We start from the raw sequence: 26,390 nt of genomic DNA, 5'->3' as shown, positions 1-26,390 counted from the left end.
GACGAGGTATCCTAGGAATTTCCCTGAAGCTACCCCAAATATGCATTTTGCTGGGTTGAACTTCATTTTGTTTTAGCGCAGTCTTTCAAAGACTTTTTGTAAGTGAGAAATGTGATCTTTAGCTTTTTCACTTTTGACTACCACGTCATCTATGTAGACTTCCATAGTGTTGCCCAACAAGTCTTGAACATCTTTGTAACTAGTCTTTGGTAGGTCGCGCCTGCGTTCTTCAAGCCGAATGGTAGGATATTGTAGCAGAATTGAACATTCCTTGTTCAGTTATAAAGGACGTCTTTTCCTGGTCTTCTTCTGCAAGTGGTATTTGGTTGTACCCACTGTATGCGTCCATGAACGAAAGGAGTTCGTGGCCACAAGTTTGATCTACTAGAATGTCAATTCTTGGTAGGGAGAAGTTGTCCTTGGGGCAGTGCTTGTTGACGTTGGTAAAGTCTATGCAGAGTCATACCTGGCCGTTCTTCTTGGGAACGGCTACGATGTTAGCTAGCCAGGTCGGGTATTCAACTTCTCTGATGAAACCCACGTTTTTGAGCTTTTCTATCTCTTCGTTGATGACTTTCTGAAATTTGAGAGCTAGTTTGTGAGGTTGTTGTTTGATAGGCTTTACACTTGGATTGACATTTTATTTGTAGCAAGCGACTTGTGGGTCGATTCTAGGCATATCGATATACGACCAAGCAAAAACATCTTTATTAAGAGATAAAAATTTGACAAGTTGCTTCTTGAGCTTGGGGTCTAAATCAACCCCGACATAGACAAATTTTGGGTCATCGTTTGTGCCCAGATTGGCTTTTTCTCTGGGTTCAATTTGTGCTTGTTTCCCTTTGAGCTTGTCTGCTGCCACTGGTGGAGGGCTGGAAGCTTGAGGATCTTGCTTCTTTGGGACGTCCTTGCTTGCTACGACCTGAGTTTTGGTTGTGGTTGTTGTGCTGATGTTATTGTATCGGTGAGCTTCTAGTTGGTTGCTTTTGAGCTCCATGATACCTCGGGGTCCGGGGAATCGCATGACCTATGTAGTGTTAATGGAATTGCTTGGATCTTGTGAATGGTAGTGTAGGACGACTTAACATTGATCACACTGAAGCGTGTTGAAGTTTTGACCATGTCCTTCTTTTCGCCAATGGAGACTGGTAGGATGACGTCTCCAATGGCATCTGTGCGGTCTCCGTTGAACCCATTAAGCAGTGCATTTGACTCTATCATCACCGAGTTTGGCAGGTGCATATCCTTATATGTTTGATAGAAAAATATGTCGCAAGAGTTGCTTGGATCGATGACAACTCTTTTGACTGTCCACCCGTTGATTTTTATGTGTACTACCAGGGCATCATTGTGGGGTAGGCACACCTTGTCTAGATCGTCCTCCGCGAATGTTATGGAGGTCGTTAATTGAGAGCTGGTAGGATTGATGACTTCAGCCTTGTAGGAGAGATGGTAAATCTCCTGAAACACTCCTACCCTTCTGCGCTTTTCCTGACCTGATGTTTCGTCGTTAGAGGTATCAATTATCATGTTAATTACTCTTTCCTCGTTATTGTCGGAGGAGTGCTGCCTCCTGTTGTGTCTCGAACGACCTGGAGATTTAGATTGTCGGACCGTTCTGCTCCTGCTTTTGTTGTTGGCAGGTCGTTCGTGGCTGCAACTCCTGCTTCTATGGTGTTTGGCATCCAGTTTATGCTTGAGGTCGCTTTCTAGCAGGAACTCTTTCAATTTACCCTCCTCGACTAAGTCTTGGAGGCAGTGCTTGAGGCTCCAACATTCATTGGTGTCATGGTGGTAGAGCTTGTGAAAATGGCAGTATGGACGTTCTAGTATGGTGATCACCTTATTGATGTTGGGTTTGAAGTACGGTGCTCTATAGATCTTCTTCAGGATCTGGCTCGGTGTCCTGGAGAAGTTGGAGAATTCCCTTTTTGTGTAAGAGGGCTTGTTGGAGCTGGGGCCCTTGTTATTGTTGTTGTTGGTGTTGCCCGAGTAGTGTTTGTTTTCTCTGGGTTCTTGCTTGTCGCTTACTGCGAGAACTTATTTGCCTTTGTGCTGTGCCCGCCACTCTTCTTTCTTGATGTACTTGTCAATTCTGTGATACAAGTCGTCTAGGCGTTTTGGTTTGTTGCGCATCAGAGATATTGCCAGGTCGGAGTAATCTAGGAGAGCGTTGGTGAATGCAGAAGTTGCAAAGCTATTATTTAAGCCTGGCTCCATTGAGAGGAGCTCCTTCTTGAAACGTCCTAGGAACTCGCGGATCGTCTCCCCATGTGTTTGCTTTAGTTGAAATAAGGAGTCCAGATCGGCTTGTTTCTTCCTATTGTGGACAAACTCTGCTGCGAACGTCTAAGCTAATTTGTCGAAATTGCTGATTGAGTCCGGGGTGAGCATGTAAAACCATTCTAAAGCTCCGTCCTTCAGGCTAGCTAGAAAGAGTTTGCACTTTAGGTAGTCGATTCGGAGTCTTTGTAGAGTGTGAGAGTCCGCTTAAACGAAGTTACGTCTTTGGCCTCGACACGAAGCTACCGTCGTCTGGCCGGAACGCTTGGTTAGATGAACTCTGAAGGCAGTTGCTTGTGACTGATCTCCGTTGTGAATGGTGACGCCTTGTACGTCTGGAGTATCTTCTGAGCGATCTGGATCGCGCTTGTCTTGTCGTTTGACTTCTCCAACTTTTGTGCGAAGTCTTCTAACCTTTAATTGGTGGTAGTGGTGAGGGTTGCGACGATGTTGTTCTCTACTGCATCTGGAGTGCCGTTGTTGGCGTTGGAGGTGGCCTGTTCGCGTATCGTCTGGTTTTCTTGTTACAAGGTGATGAAAGCTTCTTGGAGTGTCTTCATATGTTCTGCTAACATTTGAAGTGAAGGGTCCATGGTGGTTTTTCTTACCAGCTTCGTGGGTTTTAGAAAAGAGTGTGTGTTCTTTTCTTAAGAAAACGAATCGACATATGGCACCAATGTAGATGTTTGGTGTTTGCTGGACAACGACCTGTCGATTTATGTGATAGAAAATGGCTGCACTCTTCTCGGGATAAGAGTTGCCTACGTATCAAGTTTCTTGGGGTAAACTTGAATCAAGCCTTACGTAGTTCATCTCTCTATATTTATAGATGTTTGAGCTGACCTTCCTTATTTGCTCCAGGCTGTTATCAAGTGTAGATCCATATTTTGTATTATCTTGATAATTTGACATTATTCCTGCTGTTACAAAGTAAATATCTCATTGATTGGCATGTTGACTGAGCTCTAGGATTGCGCTAGATGATTTGCTTCCATAAATGGCCGTAACTGCTGTTTGGGACGACTTGGGGTTGGGTCGTTGGTATGTTCTGCTAGAGTGATACGAGCTGATAGAGAACGACCTGGTGTATGGACACATGTGTGTAGTGCAGAACAGAGGGTACTTACACTAGCCTCATACCACGTGCGCCTAGGCACGTGGAACAATCTCAATGTGGTTGAGCCCCACCACTATTTCTCTTTTTACATTTTTTTTTATAATAGAAGTGGATTTACTATTTTACCCCCATGTGCAAACCTTTTTCCCAACATTGAAACCCACCGTGCCGACATAAAACAAATTTTGAAATTGCGCAATTATGGTTTTGCTCCTAAAAAAAACTGTCAAATTATGAAAATGCATTTGAGGCGGACGTAGAATTTACTGTTCACTCACCTACATATTTTTCTATAATAGTAGTGATAATTATATGATTTGGGCTACCCCGAGGATATCCCTATAGGGATGAGTGTGCCAATACTGTTGGATCCGAGATCCAACGGTCCGAAAATAAAAAACAAAAGGGAAGAGAGAGAATGTGAATTTGTTTTTGATTTTCGGACCGTTGGATCTCGGATCGGATGTCGTCCCTATGAGGATATCCTCGGGGTAGACGAACTCTAATTATATATACAGTTAAGCCACACACACACCCCAGGGCCCAGACACTGCCATCTGGCCTCATGTCTCACTACTTTGGGAACAAAAAACTATCTTAGAAACTTCGTAGAGCATCTTTAATGATAATACAGGAATTTCAACAACATGAAACATTTGAAGGGTGTTGCAACTTCAGCGTTCCAATTAAAATTAGGCAAAATCCTGTGCACCATACCATAGTACAAAATCTCGAGATATATATTGAGATTTAAGAGAAAGATACATAAATATCACGATATGTTTATAGATATATATAACTGTAAATATCAAAAATATTTTAATGATATTTTTGATATTTTGTAATATTTGGAGATATTTGGAGATATTTTGTGTATGTAATAATTTTATTTAATATTTGCTATTATATTTCAAATAAATATAAATAATATATCAATAAATATCCACAATATTTGTCGATATTTTGGATATATCTATGATATTTGCATGTGAAACAATGTCAAATATCCCCAAATAGTAGAATATATCCACGATACGTTTCGAGAAATTGAGTATCGATAAATACCACCGTTTTAAAAATCGGTCTAGGCGGCCGCCTAGGCGGTCTTTAGGCGCTAGGCAGTGCCCAACTGACTCGCCTATGCTCTAGTCGTTTAAAAAATCGGTGGACCGACTAGGCGGCCTTTAGGCGGTCTAGTCAAGTTTTTTTTTTTTTTTTTTTTAATGATTAAATGTCGAAAAATAAAAACCCGTGTATACTTAAGATTTGAATGAGTTTAAAAGACTTAAGTCTAATGTAAATTATATGCTATTATAACAAAGAGTATGTTTTTATATGAAGTCAATATTCCTAAACTATTACGCATTTTTATAATAAGTATATTTGTTTGTGTTTATTTTTTGAGTTATGGTAAATGATTTTCTTCATTTCTTATAGTATATATGTGTATTACTATATATATTAGAAAAAAAAACCGCCTAGTGCATAGACACTAGACGCTCTCCCACCGCCCGACCAGGGGCAACCCTGACACTTTGGAAGCCCAAGCCAAATTCCAACTAAGGGGCTTAATTGAATGTTAGTCCCGAAAAAAAAAATTAAAAAGAAAAAAATAAATGATGTTGAGAAGGTTTGAACTCTATAACAACAACTTCAAAACTAGTCTAAGTACCATTTGAGCTAAATCGTTTTACATGTCTAGTGTTTACTAAGGTAATACATAATATAATTGTCTGGACAATGAGGTCCTATTTTTTAACCAACTTTCAGAGCCCCAGCTAGTCGCCTGTGTTGACTGTCCTTAGGGCCACTGATAAATATTCATATCCTAATATTTTGTATTATGCACCAAACTGTAAATTGCGCGGCCAAGTCCAAACACAAAATTAATAACCGCGCAGCCCAAACTAATAACCGTTCAATGGCTGCATAAACGCATTACAAACTTCAAATTATTTGTGTTTATACTTTGCTCGTTGGACCTGTAAACAAATCATATTAATCAATATTACTGTGACGGTAACATTATTCTCACAGAAGGATTAGAAGTTTCAAAAAAGCGTCTAATTTTCCGTGCGGATATTATTCATCACAATTCACACATAGTATACCTGGAGAAAAAAAAAATACCCTTTACAGTATATACGGTGAAGTACAATTAGAAAAGTCATTTTCTCACCTGTCACCCCTGTCAGCGGATTTATTACCCGTATAAGCTCATCATGGGCCGCAGTGGAGGCCCGTACACACTTTGATGAAAAGTCAAGATGATGACGTGGCGGGATAAGTCTGAAAAGTCAAACAAATAAATATATATCTTCTAAAAACAAAGAATGAGAAGGAAATAATGTTGGGAACAAGCAGCAGCAATAATAACCAAAGAAAAAGACAGCGCGTAATCGAAAACAATCTTTCAACTCTCGCTAACATCGACGACTCAACTCAAACTGATGGAACCCTAACCGAGATCACTCAAAAACCCTCACCCACTCTTCCAAAACCCATTAACATTATTATTACGTCACCATCGCCATCACCATCACCATCACCATCACGTTTCAATGACCCCACTACTGCTGACGTCATCCTCCTCCTACGCCTCGAACCCCTCCCACCCGACCTCGACCTCGACCTCGACCCAGACTCAATTTCCTCTGCTGACTCAGCCGATAAATCGACCGATACAAAACTCTTTCTCCACTCCGATATTCTCTGCCGCTCCCAATATTTCTCCGCTCTCTTATCAGATCGTTGGCAAAATAATAATAATAATAATAATCACCCATCCTCCTCCACTTTATTTAATCACGTGCTTAAAATACCATCCTCGATTGGAACAACAGATATTCATCTAACGGTTATACAATTACTATACACTGATGATTACATGGCAACCATTGATTCCGCTGCCACTGCACTTTCTATACTACCTATAGCACTTGAACTTTTATTTGAAGATTGTGTTAGAGCATGTGTTAAGTTTCTTGAATCTGTACCGTGGAATGAAGAAGAAGAGAATAGAGTTTTGAGTATTATCCCGTTGTTAAGAGAAGAAGAATGTAAAGAACTCGCCGCAAGGGTATTGCCATCAGATAATGATTTATCTGAGGAAATGTTATATAATTTAGTTTTATCAGCTATTAATAATCAACAAAATATCGCTTCTGCCAAATTATTTCTGTCCAAATTGTTGAGGGAGTTTTCGGATAAAGATTCCGTGAGACGGGTATTGGAACGGGCGTTTGGGATGAGTTTAGGAGTAATGAAGGAGAGTATGGAAGCCTATTCGAGTCCGGATTTTAGACGAGAGAATTACGAGCTGGAAGCAGGGCAACGGGTTAATTTACATAAGGCAATGACTAGTGGGAGGCAGTTGGTTTGGTTAATTGAGAGGATGATTGAGTTGAAAGTTGCAGGGAGTGCTGTTAAGGAGTGGAGTGATCAAGGGGTGTTTACGTGGAATTTGCAAAAGGCTTTTTGGGATGATGCCTCCAAGAATATTGTTTCGGGACTTGTGGGTGTTGTGCTTAGGTGTACTGCAAAACTTACTACTGCTGTTTCTACTGGGGCAATTTTGACTTCTAGACAGGTAATGTGTAGTTGAGATATTTTTAGATGCTTGCATGTCTTTATTGTCTTTGTTATATATACTACATTGTCTTTAATGCAATTTGTAACTGTTTAGATTGCTAGTTGGTCATTTTAGATTTTTAGTTATGTATAGATTGATCTGTTATCTGCATGGTTGTCATTTTTTATATGAAGTGTGTAGTTTATAGGCATTGTTAGTCTTGCATTTTATATGACTGGTAAGGTGTGGAGTCTAGGCATTGGTCTGTAAGCAAAATCAAAGAGTTGCACCTCCTAAGGATAACTAGATTTACCGCTATGCAGTGGGTGTGAGCGTAGCGGAGGTGGAGAAGAGAGAGAGAAGAGATAAGGAGAAAGAGAGGCTGGGTATGGGGAAGGAGAAGTAGAGAAAGGGTGAGGGGGGAGGTATACAGACAGAAACGAAGTGAATATCAGCGAGGCTTTTGGAGACCCACCTCATGAGTTTGCTACGCTCACAGATTAAGGACTGTCATTTTTAGATAATATCACCCTAACTGGGCACTAATAAGATTTCTTTCTTACAGTGTTAATTTGTAACGGTTCTAGGTGTAATATTTGGTAGAAGTCAAATTTTAGGTGAAGCACCAAGCTTCTAACAGTTCATCCGGTTCCGAGGCCTTTATGGAATTCAAATTATAGAAACAAACATGGAAGGATAGGCAAACTGGTAGGGGATTACAGTAAGTAGTAAAGTAGGAGATGGTTAGCTTACAAGTTATTCTTCGAAGGAGCGGATTTTGTCAGATCGTGAAAAGATGGTCTGTTGGGGATGAAGATACTCCAAACCATTCTAAAGAAAAAACTATGAATGACAAGATGATTGATAGTTTCTTTATTCTTATTACTGAGAACACGTTAACTAGAAATAGCATTGCTCAAACTCCTTGAGGCATGATCATGGCATTTTCTTTTTTCATTATAGCAGCACAACCTTCTGTTTGTTTACTTTTAAGCGGGTTCTAATAAGAACTTCTACCACAATTGTGATTGACGCATAGACTCTCACAATTAACACCCAAAACAATATCATCCATCTTTATCGTAGGGGATTGTTCATGCTGCCTAGAACCTAGGAGGTCATGGTTCAAGTCAGAGTCTCTATATACTAGTGGTTGCTGGTTCCTATAGACTTACAAATTCTCATTAGGGGTTACAAACATTTGAAGTGGACGGGAGATTCTTCTTCCCAATTGCAACAGCTGCACTTGTTAGAATGTCTATACTCTTCAGTCTTCAGATTATCCACTGTCAAATACACTTCACCAGGAGGAACAATCAGTCTAAGGAATGGTATAAATGTGTAATCTTCTTCTCAATTGCAAAAACTGCACTTGTTATAATTCACAATTCATACTCTTGAGGTTAGTGTTTTATATAGAAACATAGAAAAAGTAGGATGATGTATCCTTACAATAGAAACAACAAAAAGAAAGAACAACAACAAATGCCTCAATGCGCTAAACCCATAAAAGGCTTAAGGCGAGCCGTAGAGGCGCTCGAGGTGTAAGCCTCAATAATAAAAAAAATAAAATAAGTGTGGAATACTGGGGTTTCATGATGTGATTTATAATAGAATGAGGTGTTTTGTGCTCAAAACATAACCTAACAGGGAGTTTAGTCTTTGAAGAAGTAATGTGGGGTTAAGTCATAAAAATAAAATGGAAAAAGAAATAGAAAGAATATAATAGCATGTAAGACTTACTTGGAAATAGGGAATATTTAGATGCTTGCCTGTCTTTAGTGTAGCAGTTATACTACCTGTCTTTATTGTAGGAGTCGTTTTAGTTATGTTATTGATTATCCAGCTATCTGCATGGTTGTCATTTTTATATGGACTCTGTAGTTCAGAGCATTTGATTTTAAAATATTAATCGTTAAATTGTGTCCTGTTTATCTTTTTATGCTAAGGATATGTTACTTTGTATTGTACAAATTGCCACTATCACCACCCCAAGTGAACACTGGTTCCTAATAAAATTTCTTTCTTACAGTCTTAATCACTTAATTGCTACTGGTATTAGGTGTAAGATTGGTAATTAGTCAAATTGTATAAATTGAACACCAAGCTTATGAAGAACACCCCGTTCCTAGGTTTTCATGGAATTCAGTTGTAGAAAAACTGAAGGATAGACCAACTGGTAGGGGCATACTCCACCTAGGAGATGGTTAGGTTACGCGTTATTTCTTGAGGAACAGGGTTTTTTCGGGTTTTGGAAAAAGGCTTTTTTGAGGATGAAGAAGACTGCAAAACCATTCTAAAGCAGGAAGTATGCACTTAAAGATGACTTTTAGATTCTTTTTTCCAATCTCCCTGTTGCTGAGAACATGGTGATTGGATAGCAATGCCCAAACTCCTTGAGCTTATATGCATTCGATTTTTCCAACATGTCTAGCTTAGGAAACTTTACCTTCAATGAGATCAGTATGATGTCACAAGCTTGGCATGGAAAAAAGGAGTCCAATTTCTTTCCTATTCCATAAGATGCAGATACAAATAATTTGATCTCGGTGTATTATTATTGTTCATTCTACCTGCTCAACTTTCTTTGTTCACTTCTAAGCGGGTGGTAATAAGAATTTCTATAACAATTCTGACGATGCACAAACCCACACATGAAAACAGTATCATTCATCTTTTTCTGTTACACACTACGTTGAGCAATCGAAGGATAAGCTGCTTAGTATTTCAGGCATTTGGCCTGCAATTAAGAGAAAAGACTGGCACTTCCTAATGATAGTTAAGGAATATTACCAGACAATATTACCCTAAGTGAACACTGATTCCTAATAAAATTTATTTCCTACAGTGTTAATTTCTACTGGTACAGTGGTACTTGGTCAAAGGTTGGTAATAAGACTGAAGTACCAAGCTTATGAAAATGCACCCAGTTGTTAGGCCTTTATGTAGGGTTTCTTTTTGTAGCCGCTAATGGAAGGTCCGGTGGTATTATATCAATGTGGGATGAGGAAGTGTTTGAGGTAGGGTATGTGAATGAAGTCAATGAACACGTTTTTGTCTTTATCTCTCCTCATATGAGAGGTAAGGATGAGTGGTTGTTGATGACAAATGTGTGGCCCAACCACAAGGAAACTTTTTGGAAGGAATTGGAGGAGGTTAGAGAATGGTTTGGAGGCCTGTGGTGCATTGGTGGTGATTTTAATGCAATTCGGTTTATGTGGGAAAGCCGGAAAGGTTACAAGAGACAAGGTGGATGGGCATATTGTTTGTGCACAACAATGGTGTAGTTGATATCCTAATGGTGGGGAAGTGGTTTACTTGGTTTAGGGAGTCTTGTCAATCCTTCGATAGATTTCTCATCTTTCCAGATCGGGAAGAGTTGTTTCTTAGATCCATTGTGTCTGCAATTCCAAAACCATTTCGGATCATTGCCTAATTCTACTTGATTGTGAAGTTTTAGAGGGTGGACCAAGACCATTTAAGTTTGAAATCATGTGGTTTGGGGAAACTCTTATTCCAAAAATGAAATAATTGTGGGGAAGTTTTGAGGTGGAAGGGTCAGCCGGGTTTGTGATTTGGAAAATATTGAACAAGCTTAAAGCAAGTTTAAAGATTTGGAACGAAGAGTGTTTTGGGAACTTGGAACAAAAAATAAAGGAGGATTTTGGAGGTACTAAAAGTGTTATATCATAAAGAAGAGGTAGTAGGGATTTCAGGGGAGGAAATTGAAAAAAAATGGTAGTAAAATAATGATTGATTGTATCGCTATGCTTGGAGGAGATTATGCAGGGAAAATATTGAGGGAGGTGAAATTGAAGGTTGGAGAAACGAACACGTCATACTTTTCACAGGATTGCCAACGCTAGAAGGAGATGGATAATCATAGTAAGTTAGATATTAATGGGGTTCTAGCCGAAGATTAAGAAGTTATTGCCACACATGTAGCGGGGTATTATGAGAAGCTCTATGAAGAATCTTATAAATGGCGACCTAGATTGAAAGGTGTCAATCTTGAGCGAATATCTTGGAGGAGAAATATTTTGGAGATTATGTGGGAGAAATAGTCATGGTAAGTTAGATATTAATGGGGTTCTAATCTTCTAATTGAAGATCGAGAAGTTATTAGTGGGGTATTATAAGAAACTCTATGAAGAACCCATTGAACCTTATAAATGGGGACGTAGATTGGAGGGTGTCAATCTAATCTTGAGCGAATATCTTTGGAGGAGAAAACAATGTTAGAGGATCACATTAGTGAGGGGGAAGTGTGTGAAGCTATTAAGAACTTAAATGGAGACAAGACTCTCGAGCTGTGCTATAAAATCGCCGAGTACTCCCTACTCGGTGCCTAGCCGACCCGTTCAGCCTATTACTCCCCATGAGTGATCGGGGACAAGAAATCGCTGAGAAATCGGCCGATATTTCAATTTATAAGTAATCGGGCCCGGGTGAGTTAATAGTGAGAAATCGGGCCTTTTTTTTAAGCCCGCGAAACAGAAAAACAAAGGTCCAAAACAAAAACTTTAGGGCTCGCGAAATCAAAAACTTTATTTCGTCACTTCGTCTTCTCCAGCAGTTCGTCACTTCATCTTCTCCAGCACAGTTCGTCTTCTCCAGGTACGCTAGCACAGTTCTTCTTCTCCATTTTTTTTTCTTCTTCTTCTCTCACTTCTCACTTCTCAAGTTCTCATCAGTCATCACGTCCCTTTTCTTCTCCTCACTTCTCAAGTTCTCTCTTCACTTCCCCTCACTTCTCAAGTTCTCATCACGTCCCTTTTCTTGTAATAAGAAATTGTTGATGCACTTGTATAAAAAAAAAAAAAATCACGGAGAGAGATATAGAGCTGTTGGACTGTTGATGCCAAGTTTAGTTATGAATTATGAAAATGGGTTGGACTGTGTTTAGATATACAGCTGGATTGTTTCTAATTGCAGCTGTGGTCATAATTTGGGTCACTCAGATTAATTAAAAACAAAATCAGAGAGCTTAGAACAAAAAGAGAGCTTCGAGTGTTTGACCACACCAAACACTATTTGGTATCTACTGTGAGTCTGTGATATGTTAACTGATTTATTTCTTTGATTTTTTTTTCTGAAATTTAGAGATGTCATCTTCGAGAGCTTCGAATGAGCCCTTTGTTGCGAGTGCTGCCACAACAACTGCTGCCACAACCACCTCAATGAAGAGGAAGTCAGATGATATGGCCCTTCTTCTCCTTCATCCCATATTGGTTGCACAAGTTCACAAAATTTTATATAAATTCTAGTGGTCAATTACCAGTTACCATATTGGTATTTCAATGTTAATTTATATGTAACATGTATTTGTAAAGAAATATAGTGTTTTAAAAAATCACCCGAGTAATCCCGATTAATCCCTGACCAAGTAGACCTACTCACTCCTCCACCGAGTAGCGGTTTAAAAAATCGCCCGAGTAATCCCGATTAATCCCCGACCGAGTAGACCTACTCACTACTTGCACCTCCACCGAGTAGCGATTTAACTGCCCAGCTCTCGAGGAATGGATTTCTTTTGATTTTCTCCAAGAAGTGCTGGGATATTATGAAATTATATGTGATGAGAGTGATAAATGAATTTCAAATGGAGGGGGAAGTGTTTGGATTAGCGCCTTAACTTTACTTTCAATAATCTTATTCCTAAGATTGAAAGAGCAAAGAGAATTAAAGACTTTTCACCTATTAGTATATTGGATTTTATGTATAAGGTTCTCACCAAAGTGCTAAGGGGTTGTCAATGTTGATATGATGATGGTGGAAGCATTACTTAGCAAAATGGTTGTGGAGATATTGAGAAGAACAAGAATACGGGGAATGGAAACCAAAGCAATCTTGGGGGCCATATGGTTTTACGGGCCATATCTTTTTGTCATGATGCATGGCTAGGAGAGAGACCACTTTGTGAGCGGTATGTCATTATCTATGATCTTGTGGCGAACAAAAATGCTAAGGTAGGAGATTATGCTAGAAGAGGTGTGAACGAGATGGAATGGGAAGTTACTTTGAGGAGTCTAAATGATTGGGAGTATCAAGTTTTCTTAATTTGTTGGGTACTATATCAAGAGGCGGATAAGTTTGGGGAAGAAGATGGGTGCTTTTGGAGGTAGAATAAAAGAAAAGTATTCACGGTGAAAGCTATGTATGGGGTCTCATACTCTCATCAAGAATCATGCGAGAAGAGTGTTGAAGCCCCAATATAGGTTATAACGGATTCTCTATTTAGGAGGGTTTGGATGTTTTCTATTCCTTTAAAGGTGGCATTCTTCACTTGGATTGCGTTTCTGAGGGTTCAAACCGTAAACAAAACTGATTGCTAAAGGAATGAACATTGATACTAAATGCTCTTGGAGGGATTGGAGAGGATGTGGATCATATTTTTATCCAGTGTTCTTGTGCGAAGAGGATGTGAGAGGTATTTTTTGCTTTGTTCAAGAAGGCTTGGACACTGCCGACTAGAATTAAGGATGCATTTGGTGAGGACATTATAAAATATTCTCTACTGCCAAGGTCAAGTTGGATTGTGGTGCGCCTACCCACCTAGAGCAATTGTTTGGGTTATATGGAATGAAAGAAGTTGTAGAATTTTTGAACAAAAGATCAAGGAAGCATTTAAATTGAAGTCCTTAAGATTTTAAGATTGTGTGTAATTGGGATAACATTGTAATGTGACCTTGAAGGGTACTTCTTTTTGGGGTGTGCATAATCTTGCAACTTAGTATCTTGCTAAGTGGGGATTACCCTTTCGTAATTTTTGTTTTTTCGTGGAATGAATGAAAACCTATTACCATGCTAAATGGTGAAACTCAAAGCCATAGCGTCGACCTTTTTCATAGGGTATTGTTAATGCTGCCTGGAACCTACGATGTTAAGGAGAAAAAGTTTGTATATGCTAGTGGCAGCTGATTCCTATGAACTTCTAACTTCTTCATTAAGGAGAAACAATTATTTGCAATAAATAATAGATTGTTCTTCCCAATTGCAACAACTACACTCTTTAGAATTCCCAATCCTTACTCTTGAGGTTAGACTGTCAAATTTCCCACAAACCCAAGATACATTACGTATGATAGGATAGGCATGGTATACTGGGAAATAGGGAAACTTTCATTCTTTAACTCCTTATAGTAGTTGTATAAAAGTTACTAACCCTAGGTAGGCATATTCTTTCTATTGTTTCTATTGTTTCTATAAAGCAAATAGAGATGACACACCTTAAAATCCTGCTGAAGGTCAAATTCTTTTGTTGGTGTGTGATTTTGGGAGGTAAATAATCTCTTCCACATTGGGATGAACGTCTCTCCATTTAGAGTAAGTATGGAGGTTAAGGATTTGATATAATAGGTGTGTTAGGATATTTATTTAATTTTCGTTTTTTTATTTATTATGGCCTTGTGGGCCCAGTAATGAAAGCCCAGCTAGTATTGTTATAGGGTATAGGGTTAAAAGGAGGCTAAGGAATAGGAGTCTCATTTACAAGGGGTTCAGTTGTTATTCAGATTATTTTGGAAGATAATTAATTCATGAGTGAATAATCTACCGATCTTAGTTCGCATTAAAATGGTATTCAAAGCCAATTATTTTTGGGCGAATTTTTTTCTTTTGTAAAAAGTTTTGAACTTTTTTACAACTATGGTAAGAAAGCAAATTTGAAAGCTCTAGTGCAAAAGGAGATTTGGCGAATATAAATTTTAGTATTGTCAATTTAATTGCTGAATAACAGAAACAAGTGGCGAAATTTGATGCTTTGCTCACGGCAATAGGTGTTGCCCCCTTCATTAGTCGCTCAAAACATTGTATACCATCGTATTGTAGTAGAATAATCTATATGTGAAGATGTTGCATATTCAATGGCATTGTTCCACTCATGTTGTTTAACCAACATAAAAAAATGTGTTGTTGCTAAGAGTAATAGTTTTGGAAGCGGGTTTGCAGGTCTTCTTTTCCACGAGTATGTACAATTCCGATTCCGACAGCCTAAGGGATGGATGGTGTTTCTCCTTTACAAAGTAGTCACTTTTATAGATAATTGCTATAAAAAAAATACCTTATCAACTGATAATGATGCTCTTGTAGATTTTTTTTTGTCCTTTCTAATGATTGTCCAAGATGCAAGTAATGTGGAGATTTTTATGTTTCAGTTGTTCATGTTGGAAACAAAAACCTCAACAAGGTGTTACTGAGCAGTATCTCCTTAGTGATTTTTAAGATAAAAAACTCGAGCTTACAATTCGTTTTTTTTTTTTTTTATATCTTTGTGGAAAATACTATAAAGCCTTGGGATGACATTTTAAGTTGTTTTGAGAACTTCCAACCAACAAGAAGATGATGAGCAAGAATTGGTAATACATGAGTTTTTCTCTATTTTTGGAGATGTTCATCATGACTTTTGTCATAGTGATGATTATTATATTAAATCTCCTAATAAAGTTGATACAAAGACCAATAACTTTTGGGAAGCATTTGAAGATGAGTGTGGACTATTTCTGGGAAATGAAAAAACTGTCCATTCCTCGGGTTTTTGTGCGGATGATGATATTTTTTTTCTGCAAAAATATCTAAAAAAGAGAGATATTGCTCAGTAATACCTTATTGAGGTTTTTGTTCCCAACATGAATCCTCAAAATCTCTACACTCCTCGCATCTTGGACAGTTGCTAGAAGGGACAAAAAAAAACTACAAGAGCATCCCTATCAACATTAGGTATTTTTTTCATAGCAACTAGGGCTATAAAAGTGATTACTTTGGAAAGGGGAAACACCATATCTTAGGCTGTTGGAATCAGAATTACACATCGACTCATGGAAAAGAAGATTGGCAACCCTCTTCCAAACCATTGTTCTTAGCAACGACGTGTTCTTTATGTTGGTTAAACAACATGGGTGGAACAATACCCATTGAATTTGCAACATCTTCATAGATGGATTCTTCAATGGTATACAGTGCTTTGAACGACTGATAGTCGGGGGAAGCACCCATTGCCGAGCAAGGCATCAAATTTCTCCATTTTCTATTGTTTAGCAATTAAATTGACAATACTAGCATTTATATTTGCCATCTGGAGCTTTCCAATTCGCTTTATTTACCTTAGTTGTAGAAAAGTTCAAAACTTTAATAGAAGAGAAAAAAAATTTGCCCAAAAATCATTGGCTCTGAATACCATTTTGATGTGAACTAAGATTAGCAGAAGAATAATCTTGTAACAATTCACTCAATAAAATAATTATTTAATAAAATTTACTCATGAATTAATAATCTTTCAAAATAATCTGAATAACAACTGAACCCCTTGTAAAGGAGGCTCCTATTCTATTTATACTAACCCTAGTCTCCTTTAACCCTAAAACAATACTAGTTGGGCTTTCATTACTGGGCCAACATGGCCATAATAAATAAAAAACAAAAATTAAATAAATATCCTAATAGCCTATTACATCAGGATTTCCTTTGGTTTTGGGCAGCAGCTTGGTTAGAGAGGAATAGATATCCCTTCAAGGACTTCATTACTAATTGAAAAGATGTCATATTGGGAAGAAGATGAGTTGCTAAGGGATTAACGAAGGGAACTGTAACTTTAGTTGGGGATGTTTTTTGTTTGACTTATTAGGTCGTACAGCAAATGAGGACCTCCCTCCTGCTCATGTAACACCTTGTGTATCTTTATCCATGTATATTTTTTTATTCCAACAAGGATTACTTCATCAAAGAAAAAAAAAACTATAGGTAGGTGCGAAGCAAGAATTTTGGACGTTTTTGTGATTCCTCATTTAGCTCATATAGAGTGATCCCTAGTTATGAGCAATTTGGAGCCTGCAATACCAAACTCTTATTTACTCTATTTTTAAATCTCCCAAACCTTGTCTAACCCTGAACTTTGGTTTTGAGCCCTAAAAACACTAATTTATCTTTGTTATTGGAGAATCAAATTCATATGAAATTTCTCATTCGCCCTTTTTCTATCATTAGAGCTATTAATTTTGCATGTACCATGTTTTGTTTGAAAAAAGAAAATAAGAAGAAGAAAGAGGAAAATAAAAGAGTTCACTTGTCCGCTTTTTGAAGAGATGTGTCTTTGAACCAAACTGAAATGGAGAAAATTCCCAATGATTAGTTATAAAATGGTTTGCTGACTAGCCAATTAGATGGTTTGCATTGATGGTTTTTACTGTTGGGGCTTGTTGGTTGTACTAGTTTACCTTGTTTCTTGTACTCGTTGGCTTTCTCAGCCTGCGCAGATTACCAATGCATTGACATCTTGCGTCGTTAAATAGAACTTATGTTAGTGTATGCCTTATGTATGAAGTACCTTTGTTAGATATATATCTACCTTACATACAACATATATAGCATCATTGTGGAACTGATTTTTCCCAACTGTTTTGTCATGCTGAGGAACTGCTGACCAGTTCTATCATATACTTGTTAGAAGTCGTTCTACTGTTCCTTGTGGTCTTACTTTTTTTTATCAATAAAAAGTACATTCTTTCCCATAATTACAAAAGTAGTTTTTTCGTAGCAAGATTGCTAATGATAGTTGTATACATCCCCACCCAATATCCAACATACAAGAAGTGATGTACAAAACTAAAGTATCTCAATTACGCCTGAATTCTTGAACTCTAAGTTCCCTAAGGAGACCTACTCCCAAGGTTTAAAGAACAGAAAATTGGTTTAAGGGAGTCCGTAAAGAATTGTTTGGACTCCAAAACCAAAGACATAATATTTTTAGTTTTTACATCCAAGTTTGACCAAACCCAAAATCGACACATGTCAACCCACTTTTGGAAGTTATGGATAAGAATACCCTCTTTATTTATTTGCAACTACTGGAAATAACGAGATTTCCTCTTCCATAATCTCTTAAAATTTTATAAATATTAAAATGCAATTTATTTAATGCATTTTAACTCGATAATTAAGTTATTTGAACTCAACATTTTAAAATAAATAGTCGAGAGAATTCACTTATAATAACATACTTTACATTTTAAAATGCATATGGTGTAAAAACTTAAAAATTGTTACGCCTCCTATATTGTAGAGGCATTTGACACTAGACCCTAAGCATAAACCCTACACGTCTGGACACTAAACCCAAAATTCTTATAAACTAGACACTAAGCCTAAACCCTAAACCCTTACAAACTAAGCCATAAGCCTAAACCCTAAACCTTAAGACATTAACCCCTAACCCCTAACCCCTGTAAACTAGGTCCTAAACCTAAACTCTAAACTTCTAGACACTAAACCATAAACCAACTCATTGCATTTCATAGTAGTTGGTGGAACCCGTATCATAATAAAATACATAATGTATCTGCATTTAAAATGCATTGTGCATATGCACTTTAAAATGTGTAAGCAAGTTTATAATGTGGGTGCATATGCATTTTAAAATGTGTTAAGTTTATAACGTAGGTGGTTTAATTTTTATGGCTTTTGTTTGTGATATACCATATTAAAATGCAAACCACGTGGTTATAAGTGAGTTCTATTACTTTATTTTTAGTAAAAATATTTGGTAGTTATTTAAGGGTAAAAGAGATAATAAAACGGTTATAAAACTCCATAACTAAATTGTCCACTTCCACAAAACGTGGGTAGTTATAGTCAAAGCCTGAAAATCCTATTTTTTCCCTTGTACAAGTAGTTTTCACTATCTAAAAAAGATAAATAGTAGTAAATCTATAAAATAATATTCTTCAATCCTTTAAATGCAAACTTTTCTAAAACAGGCTTCCTAACCCAATTTCTTGGTTTAAAGAAACACATTTTAGCCTCAATTACGCCTCAATGTTCAGAAAAATTTGATATTTTGATATTATTTTTGTAATTGAATCATTTTTCCTATGAATAAGGTTATTTTGTCCTTCGAACAAAGATTTTGGGTGGTTGTGTAAAGGAAAACAAACAAACAAACAAAATTGAAAAAACTAAATTTTTTAGGATATTGGGTTAATCAGCCTCCCAAAAGGTTTAAGTCACACCTCAAGGCGTATTTTCGAATACAATCATACAAAAGCTTTTTTCTTAAACTGCCTACTCCCCTTAGAGCAATCATACAAAAGCTCTCATGATGTCCACCAACATGTTGTTGACTTCCATCTGCTTATTTTCGAATACTCATTGATTGCATTTGTTCCATATTCCCCACACTATTGGCTTAGGAAGATTCTCCTTAATCGATGAATTAGTATTCCATATCCTCGTGGTCTGAGACAATGAGTATTATGTATTAAATAGTTCTTTCATGTATAATGCTAAAACTAAATATAGTTCTCTCTTAGCCGGACTGAATATCCATACAACTATGTATGTCCTACACTTTTTATAATATATATACTTATGCTGCATGAAATCGATTATAAAACCAGGATTGTTAGGAGCAGAGATGACATTTTTTTTCGTGGTAAACACAGGTTAGGATGAAGCTTGTAAAGGATTGGCTCCCAGTGCTAATTGTGTGTCGAAATAAGATGATGGCAGCACTGCCTAGTCATCCAACACTTTTCCAAGAGTTGGAAGAGACATTCCTGAAGATCATCTCAACACTGCCCATGTCAGAGGCACAGGAGTTGCTACCACAATGCCTTACTTTCTCCACTCGCAATGTGGAGGATTGTCCACACTTGGTGTCTGCATTTAACACCTGGTTTCGTCGAGCAGCTCGGACACCTTTCAATGAGAACTGACCATTTTAGTTCGACCTCTTAGTACTGATTGCTTTGGATGTTAAGTCAGAATTTAGGAATGCCTGACGTCAATTGTCTTTTTGGGGCAATATAGTTAAAATATTTGGTAAGACCTATTTTGTTGTGGATATGAAGTTGGACGTTTACTTGAGACCTGATGGAGTACTGTTCATATAATTTTGTTAAAATTGTCCAACTTTCCTTTTTCCGTATAGTTATGCATACCTTCAATCATACAGAGATCTGACCGGTTTCAGAAGTTCAATGCTTTTAGTTCTTTGGCCAAGTGAAGGCGTATCTTCTAAACAAATTGCAGGATACGTATTAGGAAAACTATAGTATAATCTGGATATTGAAGGACTTGTGGAGTAGTTTTAAACTTTTAATGTACTTTCACATAAATTACCTGACATCACATTTGCAGTTATGCATACCTCCAATTGTGTAGAAATCTGTCAGGTTTCAGAATTTCACATTATAGAACTATGATGCTTAAAGCCTACCTAGTGAGGCTCAAAATAATTGGTTAGTAAGAAATGAACTCACGAGCAACTTGGAAAGCATAGTCACAAATTCGGAATTCGTTGTTAATTCGGTAAGGATGAAATCTTTAATTCGTACAAATTTATTTTAAAAATCGGAAAAGTTATAAATAATTAAAACATAAAATAATATGGGCAGTGTGTGATTTTATATTATGTCAGAGTTACTTCGAGCATATATCCAATTCAAAATTTACAAATATATATGTAAAGTTTTGTTATATCTTACAAATATTTGCAATTCAGAAAATAAAATATTAAAATAAATGAATAGAAAGTGGAAAAAAATCTGAAATTTGCTAAAAATCAGTAAACATCGATACTTAAGAGACTTTTACCGTTTTTACTGTTTATTCGTTTAGAAATTCGATAACCAGTCAATTCAGAAATTTTTTATGTTTTTTAAAAAAATCAGAGATTTTTGTGACTATGTTTGGAAGCAACAGAAAGTCAGAAACAACTTGAACCGAGATGCTTGGTTATTGATTAAACTTCGTTATTGTCAAGGGACGCCATTAAAGCCTTGACAGGGACCGAGCTGGGCAAAATATAGACAAGTAGCAACTAGGAAAAATGCACCTCTTATCTGGTCGTGGACTTCGCCATCCGGACATTGGTCTTTAATATGAAAATCAATATTTAGTGATAGTTTAGAATCATACAAAACAATCATTGATGATTTCAAATTTCCTTCATCAAAATGTGTGTATGCAGAACATTAGCAGCTTAGCACGAATGGACGGCGCTTTCACTGTGATACAAGGTATGTACTATGATAGCCACCTTCAAGAATATATATACGATTAAATAGAAATATTTGCATGATCATGGACACAGTCACACAGACGTGAGAGACATTGAGACATGCGAAGGGCAAGGAACTAGCAGTAGGTACAGTGAAAGATGAATTTGTCTGGATGGAGTGAAAGTATTATTTGCTCTTAATGTAACTATGTAAGAATCCCTAAAGGTTAAACATCTCATGTGACCTCGATACCTTGGAAGGTTCAAGGTTTCACCACCCTTGTATAGGCCATCTTCGATCTGGATCTGGTAGCCATGATGTTCGTCTTTTCTTCTCATGTTCCATCATGCACGAATTCACTAATATGTCTACTTTGATCAGCTCTTCTTCTTCAAGATCTAGTCTAACTCCATGCTTGGTGTTGGAGAAAAGCCTGGTTACAAACATCCTCCAAAACATTGCTCTGTTGTATAGTTTCTTGCAGTTCATCCCTAAACGTATTCCAATTAATGCTTGCTGGACGTGCTTATAGCCTTATACGATTATACCATATGTCTGGAATTTTCTTTTCATATTCACTTTGCAAGTCAACCGCGCGTGCTTAAATAGACTAGATGAAATGGAGTGGAAAATTAGCAAGGTGAAATGATTGTTCAGTCATTATAGTTAGAGGAAGTCCGGCGATAAGAAACAATAATTACCGTATTATTATGATGGTTGGATCAAATGTATATTTTGTCTATGCAAGTGGTAGGTATCACGCAGTAGCACATTCACAATTAAATCACATACCATCAGTTTCCAACGATTTGATAAAATTTGGTCTTCACTAGATGCCATGAACTTGTAACTTGTAAGTGGGGTCCAGGACACGATCACACTAGCTCAAAGTCAAAGTCATGGTTTACGCCAAGCGCAGTCGTATATGACTCATACCACACCACATATTTAGTGGTGTCCACAAAGGAAAGTTGCATTGGTAATTTGTTTTCTCGCTAGTTGTTTGTGTTTTTTTTGTGTATATTTAAGTGGGTGATCCTAATTGCCCGTCTAGTAGGGGGAGAAGAAAAATCCTAATTAGCTCATTTAGAGGATAACACTAACTAACCCTACTTTTAAAGCTAAAGCCTGTGTTTAATTATACATGGAAAACTCACTTTTCTCTTTTTACACTGAAACTTTCGTATTAACGTGCCAATTGGGAAATCGTAGGCCAATTCTCCTACAATGCGACAAGTGTTTATGTCCCTAACGATAACCGAAAAGGAAAAATATCTAGATAAGATGCTGGAAAAGTGGAAAGTCATGTTGAACGACTTTTGATGTCAAGTACGTTTTGTATCAGTAAAGTGTGCGTGGACACTGGGCAGTTTAAAGTCTAAAAACAACAAAAACTGAAAGACAAGTAACTAGACTTTGTAACCGCTGGAAAAGACAAGAGCACCCAAACACTTTAAAGTCGAAAACACCCACTCACTCTCTCTCAAAGTGAAGTTGATATATTTGAGAGGGTAGTCAGTAGTCACGCATTTACGTTGATAATTAAAAGAAATGAAACTCTCGTGAACAAAAACATATATAGCTAGCATTCACTTCCACTCTCTTTCTGGCTAGCACTAAAAGGTTGGGTGGTTTTTCTTGATATTTTCATTGTTTCATCATTTCACCCTTCATTTCATCATTGTTGACATGATCATCGTTTGACCCATGGCTTGTTCGTTACCTTTTAAATCTAGCTAGATTATCTAGTTCATAATATATGATTTTCCAGTTTTTTCATAGAAAAATAGATTGCAAATGGTCTGACTTGAAAAGTCACTGGTCAGATTGAGAAGCAGCTACCATGTTCCGTTGGAGGCATTCCAGTAATCATCAGGAGATTGACTCTTCTCAGAGAGCTGACAAGGTAATTAGTTACACAATGGCACACACTCATTTGAATCTTAGATCTTTTGAAGCTAGTTGGAGTTTTCTGTTGAAATTGCTTTGACCTCAATTTGTATGAGAGATTTTTCTAATTTGTTGCCTTTTACTACCAAGGGTGCCAGTTATCCAGTACCCAAGGAGACCCCCTTGTTGTTTTTTGGGGTATTTAATCCATTCCGAATCGATATTATCCCTTAAGAATTTGCTTCCTAAGAATACAGTTTCTTAATGCCTCTGCCTCGTCGTCGGATACACATTGAGACCCTCCTGGATAGAAAATGTTCTACTTCATTTAACTTTCTTGTTAGAAATTCTATCAATTTTGTTTTGCATTTTTAGAAAGTTGGTAGTGTTTTTCGAAAGCACCCAATTAGATATATCAAACGCAACCAACCATAAACACTCAATGCAAGAAAAGAAAACGGAAAGGTCTCAATGTCTAACACAAATATTGCTAACGAGTTGGCGAAATGTATCAAAATCATGTTAAACAAGTTTGAACATCAATATGGATAGAATTCCATTTCTACGAAAGGAGTTGTTAGGAGTGTTGTGGGGCACGCCGTACTATGAGTCATATATCTATCGGAGGATTCTAGACCTTTTGAAATTTGCATGCATGCACATGGACTGATGTAGGCCTGGTTTAAGTTAGGGTGCCTTTTGTGGAAGCACCAGTAGGCATCGGCAGATTGTAGCTCTAAAATGGACTTGAATAATTGTAGCTGCTAATAGTTGACTAGCATGCCAAGAGGGAATGATGATATGTTTGTCCTCGTAGGAGTTACAAAAATGTGTCTGAATTGCAAATAATATTTATTTTTTTGTTTTGTTTTGGTACATAGCAAATTGAGCTACTTATAAGAATAAATGTTAGTGGCTTACGCAAAATCATGAAAAGTTTCGTTGGAGCAACTTGTAAGAACAAACTGATACGATATTAAGACATGGATGTTCTGTGCGCAGATCAATGAGCTCAAGTCTGCAATCGGACCACTCTCTGGATCCAGTTTACAATACTGTACTGACGCATGCCTCAGAAGATATTTAGAGGCTAGGAACTGGAATGTTGACAAGTCCAAGAAGATGTTAGAGGAATCACTCAACTGGAGGTCAACCTTTAAGCCCGAAGAAATCCGCTGGGTAAATAATAACAGCTTTTCAGTTTCCTGGTTTTAATTGCATTCTTGTTACTACACCACAATAGTTAACGTGAGGGGCTAATCATATATCTATAATATACCTTGCATGTGGTAGAAAGATTTTGGAAATAATATTTCAAGTCATGTTATTTTAGTGCACCTGCATTAACATATTTGCTACTTATGTCACATATTTAATCCAATCATACCCGTCAATCTATGTAATTTAGTGCCATATAGACATATAGTCAAAGTAACTTATACAAGATGATTAATGGCGCTACACTAATGGAGTGGAATAGGGCTTATGTCTACGGCTGCTTTATCATGCACATCTTATTATTACCTGTCTGATTTTTATAAACCAAGGTCATTCAGGATAGGCCAGAAAGGTTTTTAGATTCGTTGGCTAAATGTTGTACTTCAGTTGGAGATTCCCTGATTGTTTACATCATAGTATTGTAGCAATCTTTTAAATTATTTTGCACCCACATATTTATATCTAATGAGGAATCTGTGAAAGACGCCATTGATTTAGTATACAGCTAAATTTCTTTTTGCCTAATCCGGGACTGCGAGTCCAACTCCATCAAATGGTGCCTTCTACAACTGGTGCCTTCTCGATTTGCAGTGCAACTCTGCAATGCTATTGTGGAACGTCCTGACATCTGATTTCTAACAGCCAGATATTTTGTATTTATTTATTTATTTTGTGTGTGAGTTGTGCAAGTGTGGGTGGGGCTGTTATCCCCAGTTTTGCTGCTTCAATTTGATTTTTTAAGCTTGTTCTGACTTTATAAATTGCTCCATTATCAGCACGAAGTGGCAAATGAAGGTGAGACTGGAAAAGTGTACAGAGCAAGTTTTCATGACCGTGATGGGAGGACTGTTCTTATATTGAGACCGGGAAAGCAGGTTTTGTACTTGGATCGGCTCTTATAAGGTATACATTCTTATGTTGGTTTGTGAATATTAACTCCTTGTTTCTTTTTATAGAATACAACAGCAGCTGACAATCAGATTCGCCATCTAGTATATCTCATAGAGAATGCCATCCTAAACCTTCCCGATGGTCAAGAGCAGATGGTCTGGTTGATAGACTTCACTGGGTGGTCATTGAACGTTAATGTGCCCATCAAAACTGCGCGTGATAGTATAAACATTCTGCAAAATCATTACCCTGAGAGGCTTGCTGTATCATTTCTCTACAATCCCCCAAGGATTTTTGAAGCGTTTTGGAAGGTTCGAGTTCTCATCTATAGTATAATTAGAAAGTACTTGGAATTAAATAGATGGGAATTGTGCCCTCAGAATTTTGAATTATGCAACTCTTCTTAAAACAACCATCAACCATGAAGGCAATTTTAAACAGTACATCATTGGTCTCACCTTCATGTAGCTTGATTCTTACTTAAATTTGTGATTTCAGTTACACATTCATCTAATTTTCCAATTATATTTTGCTGTCTAACTTTTCTATATGGAGACTGATACTGAGTATCAACGTCATGTTTTCACAAATAATAATTAGTTTGAGTATGCTTCACTATATTGGTTTGATGCCTCAAATTCTAGGGAACTTCTTAAATGACTTTCTGAAAAATTATACACTTAGGGTGGGTGGGTGGTGTTAATGGCCTGTTTTAATATCAATGTCTGTCGGGGTTTTTTTGGCCAATGAGACTGCTGAGGATATTCCGAGTAGAAACAGTATCATCTTCACTCGAATAAAGGTTTGATTTTTTTTTTTTTTTTTTTTCGAGGATGGACAGTGGCCATAAGAATGTTTTGCCTCCAATTGCTCCACACGCCTTCCTTTTGTGGGAACATATACTTGGCATCTATTGCCTGCCTTGTCTGTTTCTAACCTACGCACTCCTGTTAATACAGATTGTCAAGTATTTCCTGGATGCAAAAACATTCCAGAAAGTCAAATTCGTCTATCCAAAGAACAAAGACAGCGTGGAGCTCATGACTTCGTACTTTGATTCAGAGAATCTTCCAATTGAGTTTGGGGGGAAAGCCAATTTGCAGTATGACCATGAAGAGTTTTCCAGATTAATGGCCCAAGACGATATAAAAGTTGCCAATGAGTTGCATTCGAACAAGAAGCTGGGCCATGATAGTAACGGATATTCAAAAGCCGAAGTTGCCCCAGAGCCTGTGGCTGTTGCATCTCCAGCCAGCTGAGCAAACCTTCTCCTACCCCCTCGTAGTTTGAATGTCAGAAGGACAGAACTATTAAGTTGAGCGCCTAAGAACAGGCTTAATTGATTGCTGTATCTATGATTCTATGGTAAGAGATATATTGTTATCAATACTTTATTTTGACTAACAAAGCTCGAATTGAAGCTCCA

At 37.4% G+C, this 26,390-nt stretch overlaps 2 protein-coding genes across 4 annotated transcripts; both read left to right on the top strand.

Annotated features, from left to right (window-relative positions):
- The first annotated feature begins 5,703 nt into the window (after window positions 1-5,703).
- On the top strand, window positions 5,704-19,874 carry LOC147514709 (BTB/POZ domain-containing protein At1g63850-like). Its single transcript, XM_086584824.1, has 2 exons — window positions 5,704-6,989; window positions 19,406-19,874. Exons 1-2 carry the CDS (start codon window positions 5,748-5,750, stop codon window positions 19,676-19,678), a joined length of 1,515 nt encoding a protein of 504 aa, XP_086440950.1. The 5' UTR covers window positions 5,704-5,747; the 3' UTR covers window positions 19,679-19,874.
- Window positions 19,875-20,769: 895 nt separating this feature from the next.
- On the top strand, window positions 20,770-26,390 carry LOC147514708 (uncharacterized). 3 transcript variants are annotated; one of them, XM_086584861.1, is made up of 6 exons: window positions 20,770-20,983; window positions 22,792-22,871; window positions 23,858-24,034; window positions 24,850-24,948; window positions 25,030-25,275; window positions 25,924-26,390. In XM_086584861.1, the coding sequence occupies exons 2-6, from the start codon at window positions 22,809-22,811 to the stop codon at window positions 26,221-26,223; spliced, it is 885 nt and encodes a 294-aa protein (XP_086440987.1). In that variant the 5' UTR covers window positions 20,770-20,983; window positions 22,792-22,808; the 3' UTR covers window positions 26,224-26,390. The 3 variants fall into 3 exon arrangements, with proteins under 3 accessions (XP_086440987.1, XP_086440983.1, XP_086440980.1); XM_086584857.1 differs by lacking the exon at window positions 20,770-20,983 and adding an exon at window positions 22,404-22,588; XM_086584854.1 differs by lacking the exon at window positions 20,770-20,983 and adding an exon at window positions 22,467-22,588 and having other exon boundaries at window positions 22,737-22,871.

Source organism: Coptis chinensis, chromosome 2, assembly GCF_015680905.1.
Source record: "Coptis chinensis isolate HL-2020 chromosome 2, ASM1568090v1, whole genome shotgun sequence".
In the NCBI taxonomy this organism is placed as follows: Eukaryota; Viridiplantae; Streptophyta; class Magnoliopsida; order Ranunculales; family Ranunculaceae; genus Coptis; species Coptis chinensis.
Note: the sequence above shows the minus strand (reverse complement) of the source record. Positions and strands in the feature narration are given on the sequence as shown.

Coding starts and splice junctions, on each gene's coding strand:
- LOC147514708 (XM_086584861.1), top strand. CDS start 22,809: ATGTTCCGTTGGAGGCATTCCAGTAATCATCAGGAGATTGACTCTTCT. Junction 22,872..23,857: donor CTTCTCAGAGAGCTGACAAG/GTAATTAGTTAC, acceptor TTCTGTGCGCAG/ATCAATGAGCTCAAGTCTGC. Junction 25,276..25,923: donor TTTTTGAAGCGTTTTGGAAG/GTTCGAGTTCTC, acceptor CTGTTAATACAG/ATTGTCAAGTATTTCCTGGA.
- LOC147514709 (XM_086584824.1), top strand. CDS start 5,748: ATGTTGGGAACAAGCAGCAGCAATAATAACCAAAGAAAAAGACAGCGC. Junction 6,990..19,405: donor CAATTTTGACTTCTAGACAG/GTAATGTGTAGT, acceptor TGGTAAACACAG/GTTAGGATGAAGCTTGTAAA.